General features: G+C 47.7%; 2 protein-coding genes across 3 annotated transcripts; one reads left to right on the top strand and one right to left on the bottom strand.

Moving 5' to 3' along the window:
- Positions 1-1,502: 1,502 nt before the first annotated feature.
- On the bottom strand, positions 1,503-3,522 carry Tlnrd1 (talin rod domain containing 1). The gene is given in 1 exon segment (NM_001013149.1): positions 1,503-3,522. A coding segment is annotated over 1 exon segment (1,089 nt). The 5' UTR covers positions 3,208-3,522; the 3' UTR covers positions 1,503-2,118.
- A 409-nt stretch (positions 3,523-3,931) lies between these two features.
- On the top strand, positions 3,932-17,162 carry Mesd (mesoderm development LRP chaperone). Of its 2 annotated transcripts, none has more exons than XM_017589169.3 (3): positions 3,932-4,070; positions 14,899-15,131; positions 15,838-17,161. In XM_017589169.3, exons 1-3 carry the CDS (start codon positions 3,966-3,968, stop codon positions 16,091-16,093), a joined length of 594 nt encoding a protein of 197 aa, XP_017444658.1. In that variant the 5' UTR covers positions 3,932-3,965; the 3' UTR covers positions 16,094-17,161. The 2 variants fall into 2 exon arrangements, with proteins under 2 accessions (XP_017444658.1, NP_001008346.1); NM_001008345.1 differs by lacking the exon at positions 3,932-4,070 and adding an exon at positions 11,491-11,924 and having other exon boundaries at positions 15,838-17,162.
- The last annotated feature ends 5,423 nt before the right edge of the window (positions 17,163-22,585 follow it).

Here is a 22,585-nt window from a genome sequence, read left to right on the forward strand (position 1 = left end):
TAATTATCAAAATTACAGGTTTCTGGCCCTTAATTCCTTTCAGTTTACTCTGTGATCTGCAGACTAAAGGGACCATACAAAATTTAGACTTATCATTATTTGTGTAAACCCAATGAATAGAAATAATTCCCATGTGTACGTAGGATTTCCTTTGGCACCCCCGCCCCTCCCCCCATCTCCCTGAAGCCGATCTAGACTAAACTTTACAAAGGAGCTGGGAGGAGGAGCATACTGAAGGTCACTTCATTTTACTTTATACTTTAACTCTTACAAGCTCTAATTAGAGAAATGAACCACTCCTTCGATCCCTTCTTAGTTAATTCCTTAATGCACATGTGTTGTCTGAGACAGCCTGCGCTGGCCTCAAACAGGGTAAGGCTCCTACTTCAGCCTCTGAGGTGTTGGAATTATAGGTGAGCTACCACAGCCAGCTTTCCCCTGACCGTTGAAAATAAAATGTATATACCCTAGTACTTTAACTTTTTTAAGAAAGTGTGAGAAAAGATGATTTTACATTCTTGTTCTTGCAATAAATAACAGCCACTCAAGCAAGTCGGTCACATGACTTCCTTCACTCTAGTACTTTATGGTGAAAACTGTTCAGATCTGTGGGCACTGCAAAGGTGTAAACACAATAAATCCCCCCGAAAAAGTAAGTGATACACTGGAAGCCGATAGGAGTTTCTGTGCTTGTGGCGCTTCCAGGTTTCAAGGCTACAGATAAGTTTGCTGTTCTTTTTAATAAGAAATGTTCAACAGTGTCTTCAGCAAACCATAAACTCCCTTAAAAGTCCATCCCAAATTCCTTCATATATCTACAGAAAAGCCTTGACATAATTTCAATTGACAAAATATTCCTTCGATACACAACCAACCACTTGAATCAAGGTCACCAAAACAAGCCCTCCCTCGGCAATTATGCTCTAGAAAGTTCTTTAACACGCTCCAGAAGATATCCTCTGTCAAATTGCCTGGAACCTTCTATAAAGCCATAGAGATTTCTGAGTTAGGCTTAGTCTCACCGAAGATGCTACAGGCACTCAGTTGATACTCGGTGTGCTCTTATGTTCCAGGTAAAATCCTGTGAGCTGACAAGGCAGCATCCAAAACTGTATTAGGAAGCACTTTAATCTGAAAATGGCAGGCCGAATACAAATCAGACTTCAGTCTCATTACGATAGAGAGATGAGTAGAGGACAAAGAGAGCTAGATTACTTTCCAGAAAAACTAGAAGACAAAACCCCCACTAACAGCCCTCCCCCAAGCACTGCATGATCCAATCACATATCGCTTGTCTTTAAAACAAAACGGATCATATACATTTTCTAGGATGTTAGGATGCTCAGAGGACTAATGCTTGACAGAAAAGTCGAAGTTTAGGTACCAGAGATTCACTTGCCAAGGGAAGCAAACCTCCCCACTCCCCACCCCCAGCTCCTTCTCACAGATGACAGGCGGCAGGTATGCACAGTTAGCAAAAATACAGTAACTGCAAAAAGCCATCTGAGAAACATAACAATTTAATAGATGAAATAAATACTCCAGTACATGCAGGGTAAAAACTTGACATTGGGGGAAAAAAAATCACTCTATAGTGTAATTTAAAAAATAAAACACACGCTCACAGTTGCTTTCCCCCCACTTGCAAATCATATGGCAAAGTCATACTCTTTTCACACCATGTATACTCTAATTCAACAAAAATAACGACATACAAAAAGGTAGCTACATCCATGTCTAAAGGAGTGAAAACTGAGGTAACTTTCATTTAATTAAAAAGAAGAAAGAAATGAACCCATGACCTCTTTCCTGCCCAATTGATAACTGAGTTGCGGGTCTGGAGTGTGTAGGGGTAATCCTGCAGTCAGCACACTACCCATGTTCTCTGTGTCTGAGTCCCTATAGTGGGCTGGTAGACACCTGGGCCCTCTGTGTACATGTTGAGTGCGTGGCCCTGCCTTCTGGAAAATTCCTCTTGAGCATTAACATGGGGAAAAAGGGGGTCACCTATGGTTTCTTTGGTATAAATGGAGAGGGGAGGAGTTAAGTGTCTTCTTTTAGCCTGGGGTGGAAAATGGGTATGTGGGCTGGGGAGGGGGGGCATGGAGCGGGGAAGTGCTAATTCACAGAATTGGAATTCACTGGCGGTAAAGTCCTGGGTGAAGACCTTTCCCTTAAAGCCTGAGATAGCAGGGTACAGCCTTCAGACACGGCGCAGGCCGAGTTCCTCAGCCTCTCCCTGTGGTCCGACATCTTGGCGCTCCCATCTGGGTGCTGCGCCAGATCCCTGAGGCACTGGGTCAAGAGCACGCAGGCTGACACCACACTCATGGCACCTCCCAGGATGGCGGTCTGTACCGCCTTGCCCTCAGTGCTCACAGCAGCTGCGCGACCCAGGAATTGAGGCTCGGTGGCAAAGCCCACCAAAGCGCTCACTGCCTGCACCAAGGGCCCACTGAAGAGCGCGCAACGACTGCGGGCCAGCTCGCTGGGCGCCGCCTTCACTTCGCGCACACATGCTAACAGCGCAGATGCACTGGTGCTCATGCACTTGACGCCCAGCTTGAACTGTTCGCGCGAGAAGCGGTCCCGTGACTTGTCACTGGCCAGGGCGCACGCATCCGTCAGGAACTTGAGGTTTCGAGACAGGCCCTGCGACACCTCCAGCAGCAGCTGTGGGGTCATGTCTGCCAGTGGGGTGGCTCGCAGCACAGCACAGCCCTGCTCCACCTCGTGGCGGCAGCGTGTCACACGGTAGCGGTCCACAAGGCCTGGCTGTGCAGGTTGAGCGCCCGGTGTGGCAACGGCTGCCAGGTAGGCCGCATGTGCAGAACACTCGGTCAGCGACACCACCAAGTCGCCCAGTTCCACAAGACTGTCCCCCGCCTCTCCGAAGCGGCCCATGTTGAGCTGGCTTTGCACGTCGTGGGTTAGGATGGACAGCCCCTTGGTGCGCGCGATGATGGTGTCCCGGCACTGCTCGAAGGACTCCGCACCAGCGCCAGGGGAGGCGGGGCCTTCGAAAAGCACCGGCCGCGCCTCGCTAGACAGCAGCAGCAGGTCGGCCACCAGCTGCATCTTGCCCTTGCAGTGATCACAGATAGACACCAGCCTCTTCCGCGGCTGCGAGCTGGCCCCGCCGACGGCGCTCCCAGGAGCCGGAGAAGCCGCCTCGCCAGTGGGCTTCCCGGCGCTGCCGCTAGCCATCGCGCCCAGGGGGCACTGGCATGCCGCTGGGGAGTCCGCTACCACCGCCGCCGCGACTCAGCTGGCCAGGGCCGCGCTGCCTTCCGCGCACCATCATGCCATCCACCGCGGCGGGCACAGAGAGTCCGGTGGCGGCGGCCGATGGCCCGGCGTCGCGGGGCGGGCCCAGGCCCGCGGCAAGCTCTTCGGGGCGCTGTGTAGCTCGCGGGAACCGTGAGCCAGGGCACCGCAGACTCCTAGTCCGCGCCCCTCTTCACGAGCCTACCAGTAAAGTCCCCGCTGCCCGGTTGTCGCCACCTTCCTGGGCATGGGCGGCCGGGCCGCCGGAGCGGAGAGGGCGGGACGGGGAGGCTGGGAGTTGTCCTTCCTTCCTTCCTTCCTTCCTTCCTTTGAAATCAAAATCCTCTGCTCCTAGAGGAGCGCAGGCGGCGGCCCCGGCAGGCTTTGCTGTCAGCCGCTACGCTGCGGCGATCCGGCTCAGCAGCGCACGTGGGCTTCAGGGGCGGCGACCCCGCCAGACCGTACTGGCTGGCGACGGCGGCCGGAGCTGACGCCCGGGGGCGCGCGGCCGCATCTCCTTCTCCGGCTCTTGGGGCGCTGGGCGGCCACAGGGCCGAGGGCGTGGCTGGCTCTGTGGCGGCCGCGCGGAGTCAGTCGGGCGGGAGGCTGCAACGCAGGGTGCTGGGCGGCCGCGCCTTCCCGCCTGGCGGTTCAGAGTGCGCGGCCCGGCGCCGGGGCGGCACGCCCTCCCCGCCTGAATGGCCTGCGACCCGCCACCGGCTGTCGTGGAGATTCCATCTCTGTTTCCCCGCAGAGCCCGCGGGCCCCGCGCATCCGACGCCCCGGGGTGGTCGGCTCAGAAGGTGAGCGTGGCGTCGCGGAGGCCGACCCGGGCCCGGACTCCTGCCATGTTTGTCAACCAGCAACTTCCGAGCGACCTCTGAGCAACTGAAAGGAAGGGCGGAGACCGCAGGCCAGGGGACACCCGCCTGCCCGCGCGCGGCTGCGGCTTTCGCCTCCTCGCGTCCGCCTCGCCCCCGGCTCGCCGCCGCCACCTCGGCCGTAACCTCCCTGGAGCCTATAGGAATCTTTTGTGTGGCGTCACCGCCTTTCGTTTAAATCCCGCTTCCTCCTCTCGCCCTTCCTCCCGCCCCCTCCGCCGATCCCGGATGCTTGCGCGATGCGCTGCTCCTCCCCCGGGAAGCTGGGGGCCGTGGGAGGACGCCGCGCCCAGCCCCGACGCTGCGGCTCTGGGGCCGGTGGTCCCTGCATCCGGAGAGGCTAGGAAGCTTGTGTGGTGGGGAAGGCCGGCCCTCGCTCCGCGCCCAGCGCTGCGCACACCCTGGGGACACCGGGGCGCAGCCGCGAGTGGCCTTACGTAAGCTCTCAGCCTGCCCTGGGACTCGGTGCTTTCTCCCCGCCAAGTGAGCTAGTGTAGAAGGTGATCTGTTTTGCTTACTTGGGGAGGAGGCCACTCACTATTCCCTAGTTCTCCCCCCTCGTCCCAACCCCTCCAGATTCCAATCACCTATGAGATTCGATGACTTATGCAAGCCCCCCTCCGCCCTTTGTTGTGTACGACCCTCTTCTGTGGGTGGGTTTCCGTGAAGCAGTAAAAGGGAATGCTGGTCTAGTGGGGCTCAGAGATAGACTCTTCCTGGGGTCGATCTTCCCCCAGCCGTTTAGGAATTCTGTGACCTTGGGCTAGTTTTCCCTCCAAGTCAGGTAGTGTATGGTGACCTCGGTTCCAGCTGGCCAGAATTAGCATGTGCCATGATCAGCAGTTCGCCCTTTCCTGACTCCATCTATATAATGGAATAAGAGCAGCCATTGTTAAGTAAAGAGCCTGTCTCTGAAGGTAAACACTGTTATCTCTGCGTTCCAGGCTGGGAAACTGGTGGCCCAGATGGCTCCCCGCCCTGTAACTAGGAATTAAACCTAGGACCTTTAGCTGGTGTACTTTTTTATTTATTAATTTAACTGGTTAAATTGTGTTGACTGGCTTTGAACTTACCATCCTCCTCCCTCGGCGTCTCAAGTAGTGATTGTAGGCCCGTGCCACAGGGCCCTGTGGCCAAGTAGACTTAAGGGACTCCCTGAGCTCCTGACCACAGCAGATGGGTAGAAGAGATGGCCCCACCCCCACCTCCCACAGCCACCCCCTTTCTTTGTTCAGGACTTGTCTGCAAGAAACTCCTGGAACACCTGGGCCTCCTCCCAGCAAAGCACTCCCTTCTGAACAGCCCTGAAGTGTTCTGCTGGTGCCTAGCAAAGCCGGGTGTGCTCAGCCAATGGAAATGTTTGTTCTTCTGTCTCTTACTAGGACCTCCACGTCTACGTGTTTAAGACAGTTATAAGTGTTGTTTATAAGTTGGATGACCTCAAATTTATTGTCCAAACCCCAGTAGCTTACAGAATGAGCTTTGAGACAAATCACTGATAGAACAAGGGACAACAAATTAAAAGCCTGGATAGTCACCCTACTCATATCCAAAATATGCCCTTGCAGAGTCTCTAGATTCTAGGTGAACCAACTGTCTCTGCAAACTGAAGCCAGTACAACCAATGGCTCTCTTAACAAGTGATTCTGTAGGGCTACTCCTTTGTATTTCTCTACAAGGGAAAAGCAGATCAGACTCCTTCCATGGTAACCCAGGAATAGCAGTTAGTCCTAAAGAATAGTTCTCCTAACTCTTAAGAACTTGAGAGAGGGGCCAGCAAGATCGCTGGCTCAGCAGGCAAAGGTGCCTGCCACCAAGGCTTCGTTTTTTTCAGATAGTGCTACTCTTCCTAAACTGATCTTTCCAGGTTCTTTTTTTTTTTTCCCTCCTGCCATTGTTCAGTTACAGCTCTGACACTGCGTGCCTACCATGTGCCAGCCCTTGTTCAAGGCACTGAGCTTACATAATAGACTGTAATAGGCAGCCTCTGCCTATGAAGATTAGAGTCCAGGAAGGGCAGGTTCACAAACAAGTGCTCTCAGTTACTGTTTGTTCAGTGAAAGCACAGGACAAAACAGACTGCATAGCACGTTTTTTGGTCAAGTTGGGCAGACTTGTGCATTCTGATCAATGCTAGGGAAATCACTGTGACCTGTGTGCCAAAGCAGTGGAAACCAAATCTAAGACTCCCTGTCCCTTCTCGAACCTTGCTGTAACTGCTGGATGGGTAGGGGGTGGGGATAGATGGTAAGGGGGACGACTGCCCAGCACCATCTACCTTCGGAAAAGTTTCATCTTCCCTGGCACTCTACCCGTGAAATAGCATCTCTCCATTCTCTCTTGTAGTCTGGCCATCACCACCTTTATCCATGAACTCCATTATTTGAAGTACTCTGTCCTTTTGTGACTATTTCATTAAGCATAATGTCATTAAGGTTAGTTAGTGCTTTAACGTATCAGAATGTCCTTTTCATGGGAAATAAATATTCACTTGTATGTACTTTGGAGACATTCATACCAAAGTTTCATGGTATACCCCCAAAATTTTCTGGACTAGCAACCAAGCTGTCTATGGTATACAGTGCCACCCAGTGGTTCGTAAGGAGCAGTCTTGAATATCTTCTCTCTGGACCTGTGTTTCTTGGTTTTGTTTGTGCGCACAGGTGGACAGCGACCTCAGGTGATCTTTCTTACACATTGGCGGACATCATGGTTCATTCTTGTTCTTTGAGTATCACTCCTGGCCAGGTGTGGTGTCGCACACTAGCACTTGGGAGGTCGAGGAAGCAGGATCAGGAGTTTGAGAGCATCTGCCAGCCATGTAAGGAGTTTAAAGCAAACCTGGGCTAGGTGAAGCCTAGCCTGACAACAACAAACAACACCTCTTCTAGAGAACAATTTACAACTGAAGCATGCGGTCCCATCCCCTTTTTTCTTTTTGTTTTTCTTTTAATGACAGTTGATACATAAGAGCCCCCTACTGGCTAGAGTGCAGAATCACCGTGGATAGACCACCCTCCTTACTTGGTGTATTCTCTGGTCCTCTGGCACATCGTGATCCGGTCCAGTAACACACTTGGGGCAAGACTTTCGCCTTCGGTTTCTCATCTTCTCTGCTGCTTCTGTGGAGAGCATGGAAGCTGTGCACAGCTTCTATGTATTGAGGAGAGTGGGGGTTTCCTCCAATTGTTTCTCAGGGTATCCTACTATGTTACTATGCAATCACCCTTACTGGTACCACGGTAAGGCTGCTTGCACAGGCTAATAATTTTTTTTTTTTGGTTCTTTTTTTCGGAGCTGGGGACCGAACCCAGGGCCTTGTGCTTCCTAGGTAAGCGCTCTACCACTGAGCTAAATCCCCAGCCCCCAGGCTAATAATTTCATAGCCTATTCTTCTACTGGCCAGTGGGAAAAAAGATGGATCTCAGGATTTAGGCACCATAGGCAGCTAACACTAATCATTCCTGGCCAGGATACCTGGCAGTCAGTACTTACAGATTAACTCAGGCTATTGCTGCCCTCACACAGAGCTTCTCTGAACCTTTACACACACTTGGGCATGTCTGTCCCCCGTTTATACTGTGCTGTCCGCAGAACCTGATTGAGACTATTGCCATGCTGTTTGGGACTACTGGCTTAGCTCCCTCCACAGTTCTGTTAACCTGTGAAGAAGAGAGGCAGTATTTACTCTCCTCTATACGTGAGTGCCTTGCATAGTCACCAGCGGGTGTTAATAGCATCGTCCGTTTGTCAGACCTTCCTACAATCTGATCCCTAAAGGGTTAATGTTTGGCACCTACCAGGTCCTGGGCCTCATTGATGATGGTGCCATTCAGGTTCTCTTTAGGATATTGCTCATGCAAGGTTTCAGGTAGGGCTAGAAGGTGTTGCTCCCACTCCTTAGCTGTGGAGAACACAGGCCAGCATGAACCCAGACTCATGTTCTCATTAAACTTAGGATGCACTTGGGATGAGTGTTTAACTCAGAGCCCCGCCCCTCTTTTAGGCGCTGAACAAAGTTTTACCTCTGGCCCCTCTTCTCCAGCTCTATAGGGCACTGCCTCCGACCTGGTTCAGATTCCAGGGCCATCTGAGTTCTCCTGGCTCTAGACTTTGAAACTGTCCTATATGGCTACTAGTGTTACTATGCTGTAAGCCTCACTGGTGCCATGGTAGAAGAAAGACATCAGGGAGAAAGTGTCCTGGATTCCTGGGTCCATATTTTTGCCCCATGGCTATACCATGTATTTGATCACAGTTGAATGATTCCAAAACAAAAACAAATACAGGGGCAGGATCTGTGGAGATGGCTCAGTGGGCAGAGCACTTGCTGAGCAAGCATGGGGCCAAAGTTTGGATTCCTGGGATCTACATAAAGCTGGGTAGGCCACCCCTCAAGGAGACAGAAAAGGGAATCCCTGTGGTGAACTAGCTAGCCAGATTAGTAGAAGTGGTAAACTGGAAGTTTAAAAAAAATAACCTGCTTTATTATATTATTATGTGGAAATAAATGAAAGGAGGCACTAGATGTTAACCTCTGGCCTTCACGTGAATCACACACACACACACACACACACACACACACACAGAAGAAATAAGTACAGACATGATGGTTCCCTTAGCTCCTGACTTGAAATCTGTAAAATGTACTGTAGATAGCTTAGCCTCTCTGCTATTGCAGACCCTCCTCTATGATACCAAGGACTTCAGGTTCACCTTCCTCTCAGTGTCTCACCTGCCTAACAGTAAGTTGTTAGGCAAATAAGGTCCTTCAGGGTTCCAAAACACCAAACTGTACTTAACGTATCAAATGTTGAAGATGTAGTTGCCTCAGATGTTCTCAGATCAATGGAGAAGGAGCCAGATGTGTTTCCTCCTCAGATGACAGTCAGTAGCCCTGGAACTTTTGACTAGTTGTAACAATTGTGGTACAATACTTTTAAAAAAAAAAAACAACTTTTTTTCCCTGTAACTAGATATTTTGGGCCAAGGAAACCATTTTTTTTTTAACCTTACCTTGGCAGTTGGCAGAATGAATGACCAGGGTGACCCCGCCCTGCAGAGCACATGATCTACCACAGCTGTGCATGTTTTTGAGCATGACTGTGCCAGGACAGAGCTCCAAGCCACTGGGTGGAGCACTGTGCCCCTGGGAGAAGGCTCATGACATTTCCCCTATGATTTCAGAAAAGAAAAAAAGTTCCTCTTTTTTTTCTTCTTATGAGTTGTTTCTGCACAGTGTCAACAGAAAATGCCCTTGTTTATTCAGATCCATGCATGCATTCATACGGAAAAAATCAGCCACTTTACTACAGTGGGAATAAATGCGCACCCCGTTTGACCTTAGAGTGAAAATCAATAAGGCACACATTGCTAGGTAGCTCTTTTTTATTTTTTTTAAGAATTATTCATTTATTTTATGTATACGAGCACGTTGTAGCTGTCCTCAGACACACCAGAAGAGGGCATCAGATCCCATTACAGAGGGTTGTGAGCCACCATGTGCTTGCTGGGAGTTGAACTCAAGACCTTTGGAAGAGCAGTCGGTGCTCTTAACCACTGAACCATAACCTCACTTTATGTTTTTCCCTTCACAACAAGCCTAAGTTTATTTGAGATTGTAGCAAGTACAGCTGAATGATCACTCCTCAGGCCCTCTCAGAGAGGTAGCTCAGTGAGACCAGAAATGCTGTGCACAGTTCCAGAATAGGATTTGGCTTCAGCTTGGCTCATTCCCCATTTCCTTTGATTGGAATGCCATCTGGTAGCTGGAGTTCCCATAGCCATCCTGGGACTTTTGATGACCTCGAGGGTGGAAACTCCAGACCTGTGTGATGGGGTCAAATGAGAAAGAAGGCAGGACAACTCAGGACACACTCAGTTGCCACCTACTTCTGTTAAAGAAGTCTCCGTCATAAGAAAGACTTTTCCTTAAGCATGTTATAAAGGATTTGCACTCTATGAAACCTATTAATCATCTTCATCCAAAGCATAGAGAGAAAGACAGGGGAAATAGTAATAATGAGGGAGAAAGCAAAATCAAAACACTGGTGCAGTAGTGGAGAATACTATACTGGCTGTGGTAGCACATGCCTTCAATCCAGCACTTGGGAGGCAGAGTCAGGCAGATCTCTGAAGGCTGTGTCGGCTTGGTCTAGAGTGAGTTCCAGGTTAGCCAGGGAAACCTAGTCTTGAAAAAAACAAAGACAAAAGCACCCCAAAACAAAACAAAACAAAAAGCCAAAGACTAAAGGGGTGAAGCACTCAAGAATACTTAGTAGTTAATACAGTATGCTAATTAAGCATCGAAAACCCATTCTTAGATACTTTCACATTTGTGAATATAGGAATGAATTGTACCGCAGTATGTGACACCTTGGGGTCAGTAATTAAACTATATTGTTCGAATATTTTCCAACTACACCGAAGTTTCATGTCTTAGGATATAATTTGAAATTTTAAAGAAATCAGATCTGCCACTTAAAGCTTAGGAAACTAAAGTATCTCTGACCCCAAGTATTTTATTTCTGAAAAGCATAGTTGTCAGAATCTTGTAAAACAGAAAACAAAATTAGGGTAATTTTGTCTTATAGATTAGAACTGCAGTGGTAGATGGAAATCAGAAGAGACTAGAACTATTTTAAACAATAAAAATGGTTATCAATTAAATGATTTTTTAAAGTTTAATTGACAATGATAACTGAAAGACTGGCGAGTCGAAAATCATCTACGGAGCAGAATAACAATAGATTCCATATTTACAGTCTTCAAGAAAAGTTGCGCTGGCGGTCCTTAGCTTTTTAGCTGGTGGTTCTCACAGGAAATTACTAGGGAGCATGGTTCAAAGTCCACACCCTGAAAAGGGCCTCAGGGTCAAGGCAGTTTGCATATCTTCCATTCTCATTCATTTCGTAGGATTCCAGGACTCCCAGCTATTTATGCAGGACACCCTGAGGAAACTTTTCAAACCTGACTAGTGAATGAAAAACAAAAGGGCTGACTTCTAACAAAACCCCAAAACAGTGGAAATAGCACACAGTCCAGCAGGACCCAGCTAGGGTAAATTGCTTGGCCAGAATAAGGGGAGGAGCTCGCGGGGCGGAGCCTAACAAAGGGAGGAACTAGGGGGTGGAACGAACCCTTGGTGCCCAGCCAGGTGAGGTCCCAGAGCTATGGGGTGGAGTCTGGTGAGGAGGCAAGGGCCCTAGGGGCGGAGTCAGGAGACCTTAGCTGAGAGGCGGAGTCAAGTGGTGAAAGGCTCGATGATGAGGAGGAGCCTGAGGTTGGGAGACACAGGGGCGGGCAATTGTGGGGCGGGCCCAAGGGAAGGGAAGGGGATATCGGATGAGGTCCGGACTGGAGGAAACAGAACGGCGGGGTGCGGTAGGCTAGGACGCTTAGGAGGAGGAGCCATTGGACCTGTGTCCGCGAGAGTGGGGCAGGGTCGAGTACTGGCTTTAGTTCTGCTCAGAGCGAGCGAGGGACTGGATTGGAGGACCGGGGGTGGGGTGGGGGCGAGGCTCCGGCGCCGAGACTCCGCACGCTGTTTGCGCAGGCTCAGTGTGTAGCCCGTTACACTGGGCAGCTAACATGGCGGCCTCCAGCTGGCTGCGCGCGGTTCTCCTGTTTCTATGTGCCTCGGACCTTCTGTTGCTCTCTCCTCCTGAAGCCTACGCGACCGATACTCCCGGCGAGGCCATCACACCTCCACGGAAAAAGAAGGACATCCGCGATTACAACGATGCCGACATGGCGCGACTTCTGGAGCAGTGGGAGGTCCGTGTCGCCCGCATACTCCTGAGCATCTTCCCATACAGATCCCTTTTTTCTAACCCTTACCCTCTAGGTCTTTTGACCTTCTGACTTGTGTCCCCTGATCCCTCTCTCTGCCCTGTGTTCAGGGTCCTTATTGACTGTGTCCAGTACCCGCTGACCTCCCGGGTCTCCATTCCACCACGGTTCAGGCCTCTCGCCCAGTGTCCTCCACTACCATGGCTCCTCAGACACTCTAGTCAGGACTTGGATTCTCACTGGTCAAACCCTACTTTCCTTGCTGTGTCCCAGTGCTCTCACATTGATCTTGGTGGACAGTGAACCGCAAAGGGAGCGAGAGCTCCTGAGGAGCGTTTCCTCCTTCCCCCTCCTGTTCTGGAGTGAATTGGTTGTGAAGGTGGTCTCCCCCCTCCCCCCGCTCGTTTTGATAAAGATCTTTCCAAATATAGAGGGTTTCCGACTTCTTTTGGTGTTTGTCCCTGCTGGGACTTTTGTAATTTCGTGGGTGGATTTATTTTACTGGTAGAGGGAGCTAAGGCATCTCATATGGAACTCAGGTTTTTGATTCATGGGAGTAGTGAACTTGTTTTGTGAGAGGCCAAATTCTGACCTCTTACTTGATTGCATTTGGGGTGTGCAAAAGGTTCTAAGGGGCAGCTCCTGATCAAAAGTGCACAGCAGCCCTTGATTGTATTTGATTGCACAGCTGGTGGAAAGGAATCACACAACTCTATATTGTTGGAAGGGGGCAAAGACTTTGGGGCATAAGTCTAAAATAGTCACCTGCTGGTTTTGACTTGAAAAGGGGGGACTCCTGTTTTCATGTTATCTGTACCCGACAGAAGAATTGGAGAAGTGGGCCATGGTAGCACATTGTAATTCCAGCACTTAAGACATTATTGGAGGAGGCTAGCCTTAGTTAAACCTGGGCTACATATAGTAAATTTCAAACTAGTTTGGGTTTCACTGTGAGACTTGCCCCCCCTCCCCAAAAAGAAAAGAAAATTTAGAGTAGATTTGAGTGGGTATGACTGAATCCCCATTCTCTTCTCAATTTCAAACTGTCTTTTTTAGACTCTAGTAAATAATGCTTTTTAATCTGCCAAAATGAGAGAGACCCTTACCTTGTGATAAGCCTAGCCGCAGACAATGCTCAGATCCCGAGGAAGAGGAGGTTGCAGAAATGAGCAAGACATCTGTCAGAACAAGTGGATAGGAAATAACCATAGTAAACAGAAACAAAAATGGTCAGATCTTAGAAAGAGAAAATGTTGTGTGCAAATGTCAGAAGGTTGCAGGGAGATTAATTTTAGACAGGACAGGACAGTATGCTAGAAGACTCTGTTAGTGGGTACTGAGCTGAATAGCAGAGACCAACAGATTAGCATTCCCTGTATTTAATACACATAAGCTTTCGAATTTGGTCTAGTAGAGAGCTCTGTGCCTGTGTGTGTGCCGCAGCATGCCTGTGAAAGTCAGAGAACAAGTTGGGTGTGGGGGGTCATTTCTTTCCTTCCACCGTGTGGACCCTGGGGATTAAACTCAGATCACCATGGGTGCCAAGGCATGCACTAAGCCGTTGCCAGTCCCTTGGTGGTTTTTATTTGTCTGTCTTGTGTGTGCATTTTTTCTGTTTATTAGTTATCTTACTAGTCTATTTATTAGCTACTGATCTATTGATACTCTTTTTTTCTTCCTTTATGTCGTGTGGAATTTACTTGAGGAATTATAAATCCTCACTATTATTTTGATGTTCATATTATCCCAGATTTGACCTTTGAACTGCTTCTGGTTGGTGTCCATGTCATTCTGATGTGTTATGTGAGCAATTCTTTCTGAGGCAAAAAGATATTTAAGGCTTTACTTTTGTTTTCTATTCTGTGACTAGGTTTTTCTTCAAGAAACCTATGTCTTAATATTTTTTATCTATCCACTCATCCAGATGCCTGTCAAATCAATCTGCTTATAATTCCAGTCTGCACCCGCCAGTGCTCTCTTCCTGCTTCCATGTTTGCATCTTCCCCAAGTGAGGAATCTGCTGTAGTCACCTTTAGAGCGTCTACACCTTTGCTCCTTCCTAGAATTCACAGAAGGTGTTTTCAGAATTGCTAGGACACACCACTACATAGAAGAGGCCTGACACCTGGGGTTGAACATTTGCATGCAGTGAATTGTAGGTTTTAAGGATGCAACATGAGGTATTTGTTTTGCTCTGCTGGGAGCAAGAACCCAAAACCCAAGGATTGCTAAGAATGCACTCTTTCACTGATAATCAACTTGTTATTGAAATACAGAACTGAGCGAGTCCTGGGATTTCAGATCATCACACCAGACGGTTCCTTCATGTTCTTTCTCAGTCAGATTCATCTCATATCCTCCCAAAAGCAATCAGTATTCTAATTCCTATCATCCTACATTAGTTTTAACTGTTCTTTATACCTTAAATAAATGGGATTGTATAGTATCTTTCTTTTATGCCTGTCATCTGTTATTTTTAAAAAAGAAAATTGTCTTAGTTGTCTTGGAGATTTACCTCAAGGCCTCACACATGCTTGGCATGTACTGTACCACAAAGCCCCATTGCCAGACATTTTTGTAGGTAAGATCTTGCTAAATTGCTTAAGTTGGCCTTGCATTCTCCATCTTTTTCCTTGAGCTCACTAGGAGTCACTGAGAGTACAAACTTCAGCCATTATACCTGTATTTGAGATCTGTTGTATATGTATTTGATTTTCATTGCTAGGTAGCTTCTATAACCACAGCAGAATATGGCTGTTTTTGTAATCTAAATTGAGAATAGAAACATAGAAACCTCTGTGACACAGGAACCCTAAGTGTTGTCAAGGGGTATATCCTTGGACGTTTTGTTTGTGTAGTGGTTTGGTGGTGTGTCCCCGCTTCTGAAATCCTGGGCAGAGCCTGTGGGAGAACAGAAGGTGTCTCTGATGATAGGTTAATGCTCCCTCTCTCCTGACAGAAAGATGATGACATAGAAGAAGGAGACCTTCCGGAACACAAGAGACCATCGGCACCTATCGACTTTTCAAAGCTAGACCCAGGCAAACCTGAGAGCATCTTGAAAATGACAAAGAAAGGGAAGACTCTGATGATGTTTGTCACCATCTCAGGGAACCCCACTGAGAAGGAGACAGAGGAAATCACCAGCCTGTGGCAGGGTAGCCTGTTCAATGCCAACTATGATGTTCAGAGGTAAAGCCCTCAAGCTAGGTCATTTCTGTGGGAATTTGGGGGTTACATTTGGTTTCTTAAGATAGGTTTTCTAACTGTAGCTTGAGCCATTTTGTCTAGCTAGCCTCACTCCCCACACTTAAGATCCTCCAGCCTCTCTCTCTTTAGCACTGGGACTGCAGCTTGGTGCCACCTCACCTGGATGTGTGCTGGACGGTTTTCTGGGGCTGGAGCACGATGTCCTTTTTGATAGTCTTCCCAAGGACCTTGGACCTTTCCTGTTTATAAATTCTTTTATTTACATTTTTTTTTTCTGAAGTTCAAGATCATCCTCATGAAGTCAGCCTGGGCTATATGAGACCATTTATCAGGAAACAAAAACTAAAACATAGGTGGAAGTGACATTTCAGAATGTTAAGGATAAAAATGGGAATTTCTCTCCCCTGCTACATACCCGTGTCCCTCGCAGCTCCCTAAGGAGTTTGCCTTTCATAATCTCTTCACGGCATCATTTATGTATGCTTCAGGACCATCAAGCATCTTCTTCTGTCTTGATCTAAGCAGGATGATTTTTTAGAGCTCGGTGAACATTAAAGTCAGCAGCTGCTTGGCCCAAGGTAGACGGTGGGGTATTCTGTGTTTACGTAGAATTGAAATGTAGGCACCCCAGTCTCCTCTGACCTCAGGCACCTCACTTGCATTGCTAACTGATAGTCTCTCCATCTAGGTTCATCGTGGGATCAGACCGTGCTATTTTCATGCTCCGGGATGGGAGCTATGCCTGGGAGATCAAGGACTTTTTGGTCAATCAAGACAGGTGTGCTGAAGTCACTCTAGAGGGACAGATGTACCCTGGCAAAGGAGGAGGAAGCAAGGAGAAAAATAAAACAAAGCCAGAGAAGGGTAAAAAGAAGGAGGGAGATCCCAAGCCACGGGCTTCCAAGGAAGACAACCGAGCTGGGAGCAGAAGAGAAGACCTCTAGCGGGTGGCAGGTTTCCCGCCGGGTAGGCAGGACCAGATAGCCTCTTGCAGACTGGTGGGGCAGGTAGGTGCAGGAAACTGCAGAGCAGATGGCATTCTCACGTCCTCTAGCAAGGGTCTGTGTGCGACCATCTGGCCAATATCACAGTTACTGTATAAAAGGCTTCACATGTAAAGGCAGGGTTTGTGATTCACAGTGGACTGGCAGGTCCTGCTTATTGTGGCATCACCTGACTTGGAAACTTGATAGATGTCTTGTACGTTTTACATCTCATGAGTTCTTGACAACCCAAGTATCACTCCCTCTTCACTGCACCTGCTGTGGCCCAAGGGCCTGTTGTTTCTGTGTGTTGCAAGCTCAAGTCAGACAAGCCTTGAGAACCTTTGGCTTGACAGGCGTAGGCATTGATCATTGAGGGGTGAAGATAACTGTGCTGTATGTGCCGTGCTGGACACCCAGGATCTGGACAGCTGACTCACTGTGTAGAATGTGCAGATTCACAAGACAGTGCCATCCAGACGGCCAAGGAGTCATTTCACGTGGCTTGCGTTCTCATCAGTTCAGGGGATCCTGTCTCCCAGTCTTCCTGTGGTTGTAGAGGGAATGCTGTTGTGCCTCACTTGAGGAAAGAAGGGTGAGCAGCTGAGGGCTCCTGCTCTGCATAGCCCCACAACTACAAAGCTGGAGGAGGGACCAGCAGAATCTTCCAGAGGAGCGGACCTCATCTACGGTATTTCTAAGTGGTTTTCTTTGATAAAGTGCCTAAACTTGTGCTTCTGTATGGTACTCTCATGGTGGGCTACTGTTCATACTGTTTTTGCTGTTCAGAGGTTGAAGCTTATCTAAGAGAACATTTCTATGAGGATGCCATTTTTAAGAACTTACATTTTTTTAAAACCTCAATTGTGGTTTTAAATTCAAAATAGTACGTGTACACATACCCGGCTAGAAAGTGTCACTGTTAGAATGTCACAGTGTGAAGAATTGCCCTACCCTGCTGCCCGTACTTTGTCCCAGTGAAGCTACTGTTGATTGTTGGTTTTTCAAAAATAAAATATGTTTACTGGTTTCCTGTGGTAGATATATTCTGTCCTCAAGTAGGTTTCCATTTGTTCCTCGAAGTGAGCCACATCTTCCTCCCCAGCTCAGGGTGTCCTGGACACAACCTGCTGAGCCTCTTTGGAAAGAAGCTGTTCTTGGTCCTCACACATCGTGACTTTAGATGATCTGCTTCTGTCCTGCTCTTGGAGAGTGCTGCCAGTCCGGGAGATGCTGAAACAGGGCACCCATCCTTTTGGTATCTGTGGGCCCAGCAAATCTGAAGCAGCCCAGTTCCTGGAGTTTTTCTGATTTTACATGGGGCAGCTGATTGGCTATTGTCATGTCTGCAGCCATGATGCTCTTGCCTGACGGCTGTCATTTCCTTCAGGAAGCCTTCACGTTGCTGACACAGGACTGTCACAGCTTTCACAGTTCATGCATCATCTGTGATGTAGCTGGCACTAGTGGGTGCCAAGGACAGTGCAGACATGACGGGTTACAAATAACCTGCAGTGTTAAACAGTAACTGGGGAGAATAGAAGAAATGTGGAATGCAGGGAGCTGAATGGGCAGACTCTGCCTTGTTGGAAAGGTCAGAGGGCATTCCCTTTGCAGAGGCCCTGAGTAAGAGGGGGCTCCAGGAAGGCCACTGAGGAGTCTGGGCTGGGAAATGAAGACTCCAGGGGGCTGTTGGAGTTTTGAGTGCCTGAGAGGTTTTGCATAGCACCGACTGACAGAAGAGCTTCTCAGGGCTCAGGCCTTTGGTCTCCCAGGTTTACAGTCATCTGAAAAAATTTTTTTGTGAGAGAATCCTGTATTAAGTCTTTGGGATGGGTCTGTTGAAGTTTCTGACAGATGCTCCAAGGTAGCTCCCCCCACCCCCAATTATATATCCCTAAAAGTGCTTTAACGCCCCAACTTACCTGTAAGCCCAACATTGAGGAAGCAGAAGCAAGAAGATCAGAAGTTGCAGATCAGATTGTATTACACGAACATTCAAAATGAGACGAAATAAGCAAAATGCTACCACTAACAACAGAAATAACCTGTGACCTAGGCCAATCTAGGATGTTGGTTTTTGTTTTGGCTTGGAACTTCCTATGAAGACCACTGGACACACTGGAGAGCCACCTGCCTCTGTCTCCTATCAGCTACAAGATGCGTCAGCTTTATTGGGTAAGCCTTACATTTTAGGACTTCCTTCATCCTTGAGCTCTCTGGTTTATGACAGCTCTGTTGTAGTTTTTAGTGTTTCTGTTGGTTTTGTGTGTGTGCACGCTGGAGAAGTATGAATAGCTACTTGTCAAGGTGAACATTGACCAAGCCAGTTCAGTCAACCCAGTCTCAAGGGAGGGAGCAAAGATTGAAAAGAAAAAGACAATCAGACAAAACTGTAACATGACTCCAGCCAGTGCTGAGGCTGAAGCGGGTTTATTTTTTCCCAGTCTGCTTTTATACCATTTGAAATGCATGCAAATAAGGTCAGTTCTAGATTAAGGAACAAACAGGGCAGTAAACACAAATAGTCCCGTGATCAATGTTTCTGGGGGTTTATCAGGATGACCAAGATAAAAGGAGCAGCATGTTCCTTGGCTGAGTTTACCTTAGCCTTGATAGCTTTGTATTAGCTACTTCCCTGTCAGAGCCCAAAGTCAAAGTCTTGCCTGAGCTTCCTTGTCCTGGCTCAATGTCAAATTCCTGCCAAGTTTCTAGAAGCAGCCGAAAAAGCTCTCCACAGAACATACACTTGTTAGCATTTGAATGCTGAGGCAAAATGTCAGAGAAAACCAGTTTAAAGGGAGGTTAGGTTGCCTCTCAGTTTTTAATCTGATTGCTTGGATCAGTGTTCATGGGCCTATGGTGAGGCAGATTAGAGACAGAGGAAGAGTGGGGTTCAGAACTACACTTCACATGTGCCTCAGTAACAGCCCCCTGTCAGAGCCGCCTTCTGGTGACACTCAGCTAGGACACTGTAGACTTTGCATGAGGTTTCTCTAAACAGTAGCTCTAGGGCAGTCACTTATTAAAATATCAAATGTCATTGATGAAGGTAGGTCCCCATGGTCAGTCACCTATCAAAAGCCTGTCAGCTGGGACTAAATCCTTAACCCCTGAGCCTTCACAGAACACTCTGCTATTCACATCTTAACAGAAGGAATTTGTGGGTGTCTTCCCGTCTCCTGTTGCCATTTAACACTTGTGGGGAGGTGTCCTATGAGATAGCTCAGTTAGTAAAGTGCTCGCTGTGCAAACCCTTTGGCCTGTGTTTGGTCCCCAGAGTACACAATGACAGAAAAGATTCCCAGTCAGCTTCTGATTTCTACACACACCACAGCATGTGTGCACTGCCTTGCCATCACACACAGTCAATACATTTCATTTAAAAATCCTTTCTGTGTACACTCATAAGGCGTATAAGACTGGTCACCCTCTGTGAGCATTATGTCAACCTTTATGCTCCAGTGACAATGTGGAGCATATGACTTCTTCAGCATTCACATTCTTCCCCTTTGGAGGGGTCTGAGGCAACCCTTTTCATTACCCCATGGAAGAAAGTGGTTTTTCTACTAGATTCTAAGAAGGTTTTCAGTTTTACCATTTTTTTTTGCATTTGTTTATTTGTGCAGCATATGTGTGGGTGTGCAAGTGTCACAGATCCTATGTGGAGGTCAGAGAACAGACAACCTGCTGGAATTCATTCCTACTTATTATGTAGGTCTCAGGGATTGAACTCGGGTCAACAGGCTTGGCTGCAAATACCTTTACCCTTTGAGACATCTTGCCAGCCCAGATTCTTTCTATTATCAACGTTCTGCCATTTTTTTCTAGGAAAACTCTTCGTGCTGATTTTCCTTAATCTTTAATTACAGATTTAGCTGTCTCCTTTGCTTAAAAATTTGGATAAAACTTATCTTTTTGTTTGTCAACCTATCTGTACAGATTTTGCACAGCAATTTTTTTCCTTAGTTTACCTTTTGGTTTGCTTTGTTTGTTACTTTGAAACAAGATTTTTCTGTGGAGCTCAGACTGACCTCAAACTCAATATATAGCCCAGGCTAACCTCCAACTGAAGAGCCTCCTGATGAATTTGAGGCAGGAATTTATTCTTTGACCAGGCTAAGCTGGAACTGATATGTAGTTCAGGCCTTGAATTCACAGTGATCCTCTTACATCAGCTTTCCAAATGCTGGCATTATGACATGCCATGCTTGCCTTTGAAATGATCTTTAAATCTACATATTGTAAATCACATCTTTGAGTTGTTTGACTTAAAAATCTAGTTTTTTATTAAGTTCCCCAACTCAGAAAAACACAAATGGAGACTCCCCATCTTGGCTTATATTTTTTGCCCTGACAGAATATGTGTCTGTATTGAGATTGGGAACATGGCTCAGTAAAGTGCTTGCTAGAAGGCACAGAGGCCTAGAATAAGTTCCCACTATCACATAAACCCAGTGTGATGATGACACAGGCTTATACCACAAGCACATAGGAAGCAGAGGCCGGAGGGTCAGCAGTTCAATGTCATCCTTGACTACATAAAAAGTTTGAGGCAAGCCAAGAGTAATGACTTTGTCTATAAAAATTATGTATTTGTAGCATTAGCTTGCTGTGTTTTTCTTGTTGTTGTTGATGATGATGATGATGTCTCATTCCAAAATGTTTGGGTGAAGCCATACCTATTTCTTTTCTCTTTCATTCATTCTTGAGTAGACACAGCTTTTCCTCACCTTGAGCCTATGCCAGCCTGCCAGCCTTCTCAGTGATTTCTCCTGGACCTCCCTCCCTCCCTCTGAGCTGGGAAGATATGATCGAGGGCTGGATGCTGCTTTCTCAAAACTGAACAGTGAGAAGAGAAAAGTTCAGAGGACATTGATCTTGGCCTAGTTGGCAGGTGGCCTTGGCCTCCTGTGCTTTCAGGAAGTCGCCAAGTCTTTCTCCCAGGTCGGAGAGAAGCAGCCTGGACTTGAGAGCTTCCCTCCCCTGAAGCTGTGAGCCTGGGCCTCTTTGTTGGAAAAAAATGCATGGTCTCTGCTTTACTTGTCTTTCACTTCCACGTCCTGCAAAAGGAGAGACCTTATAACTTGTGGCTTTTGGGGGATGTAGATAGGGACAGAGTGGCCCAGTAAAGTAATTGCAAGCACAAGGACCTGAGTTTGTTCCTTAAAACCTACTTGCAAATGCCAGGTGTGAAGGAATCCAGTTGTAATCCCAACATTGTGGAGGCAGAGACATTGTGGGGCTCCTTGCCTAGCCATTGGAGTCTAATCTGTGGTGAGCCTCCTGCCAATGAGGGAAATTGGTAGACAGCATTCCTGAGGATGACACTTCTGACTTACATATATACTTGGACAGTCACATGGAGAAAAAAAATTGTGTTGAGGGGGTGAGGGTGTGTGTGCCGATGTGGTCAAGACTGAGGTATAGGAAATAATAGGTTGTTGCCATGGGTATACAACCTAGGGTTGTCACAAATTGAGTAATCAAAATAAAAATCTAATGCAGAAGTTTGAAAGTTAACATTAAAAAGATTTTAATGAGAAAAACCAACATTTCGATAAAGAACAGTGTCTTAGAGTTTGTTTCTATTGCTGCGATCAAACAACATGACCAAAAGCAAGTTGGGGAGGAAAGGACTTACATGGCTTACACTTCCACATCATAGTCCATCACTGAAGAAAGTTAGGATAGGAACTCAAACAGGGCAGGAACCCGGTGGCAGGAGCTGATGCAGAGGCCACAGAAGGGTGCTGCTTACTGGCTTGCTCCTCTCCATGTCTTGCTCAGGCTACTTATAGAACCCAGGATAACCAGCCTGGGGCAGCCCCACCCACAATGGGCTGGGCTGGGCCCTCCCCCATCAATCACTAGTTAAGAAAATGCCCTGATGTCTGGTTGTGGGTCTCTGTATCTGCCTCTATGTGCTGCTGGATGCAGCGTCTAGGAAGACAGTTAAGCTAGACTCCTGTCTGCAAGTATAGCAGAGTATCATTAATAGTGTCAGGGGTTGGCTCTCCCACATGGTCTCAAGTTGAGGCAGTCATTGGTTGGCTGTTCCCTTAGTCTCTGGTCCATCTTTATCCCTGCACATCTTGTAGGCAGGACAAATTTTTGGTTGAAGGTTTTGTGGGTGGTGGATTGATGTGCCCTTCCCTCCTCTGGAAGTCCTGCCTGGTGGTTACTTTGGTATCTATACCCCCCTCTGGTAAAAAATCTCAGCTAGGGTCACCCCCACAGACTCCCTGTATTCTCCCAGTCCCATGCCTCCAGCTGGTCCCAGAGATGCCCTTCACAGATTTCCATTCTCACTCCCAGCCCTCTTGGAGGCATATTCTTTCCTTCCTTCCTTCCTTCCTTCCTTCCTTCCTTCCTTCCTTCCTTCCTTCCTTTCTTCCTTCCTTTCTTCCTCTTTCTTTCTCTCCCTCTCTTTCTCTCTCTCTTTCTTTCTTT

This window comes from Rattus norvegicus, chromosome 1, assembly GCF_036323735.1.
Source record: "Rattus norvegicus strain BN/NHsdMcwi chromosome 1, GRCr8, whole genome shotgun sequence".
Lineage (NCBI taxonomy): Eukaryota > Metazoa > Chordata > Mammalia > Rodentia > Muridae > Rattus > Rattus norvegicus.

Excerpts from the sequence above, each read along its gene's own strand:
- Mesd (NM_001008345.1), top strand. The coding sequence starts at position 11,739 with ATGGCGGCCTCCAGCTGGCTGCGCGCGGTTCTCCTGTTTCTATGTGCC. Across the intron at positions 11,925-14,898 it reads GACTTCTGGAGCAGTGGGAG|AAAGATGATGACATAGAAGA; the intron begins GTCCGTGTCGCC and ends CTCTCCTGACAG. Across the intron at positions 15,132-15,837 it reads GCCAACTATGATGTTCAGAG|GTTCATCGTGGGATCAGACC; the intron begins GTAAAGCCCTCA and ends CTCTCCATCTAG.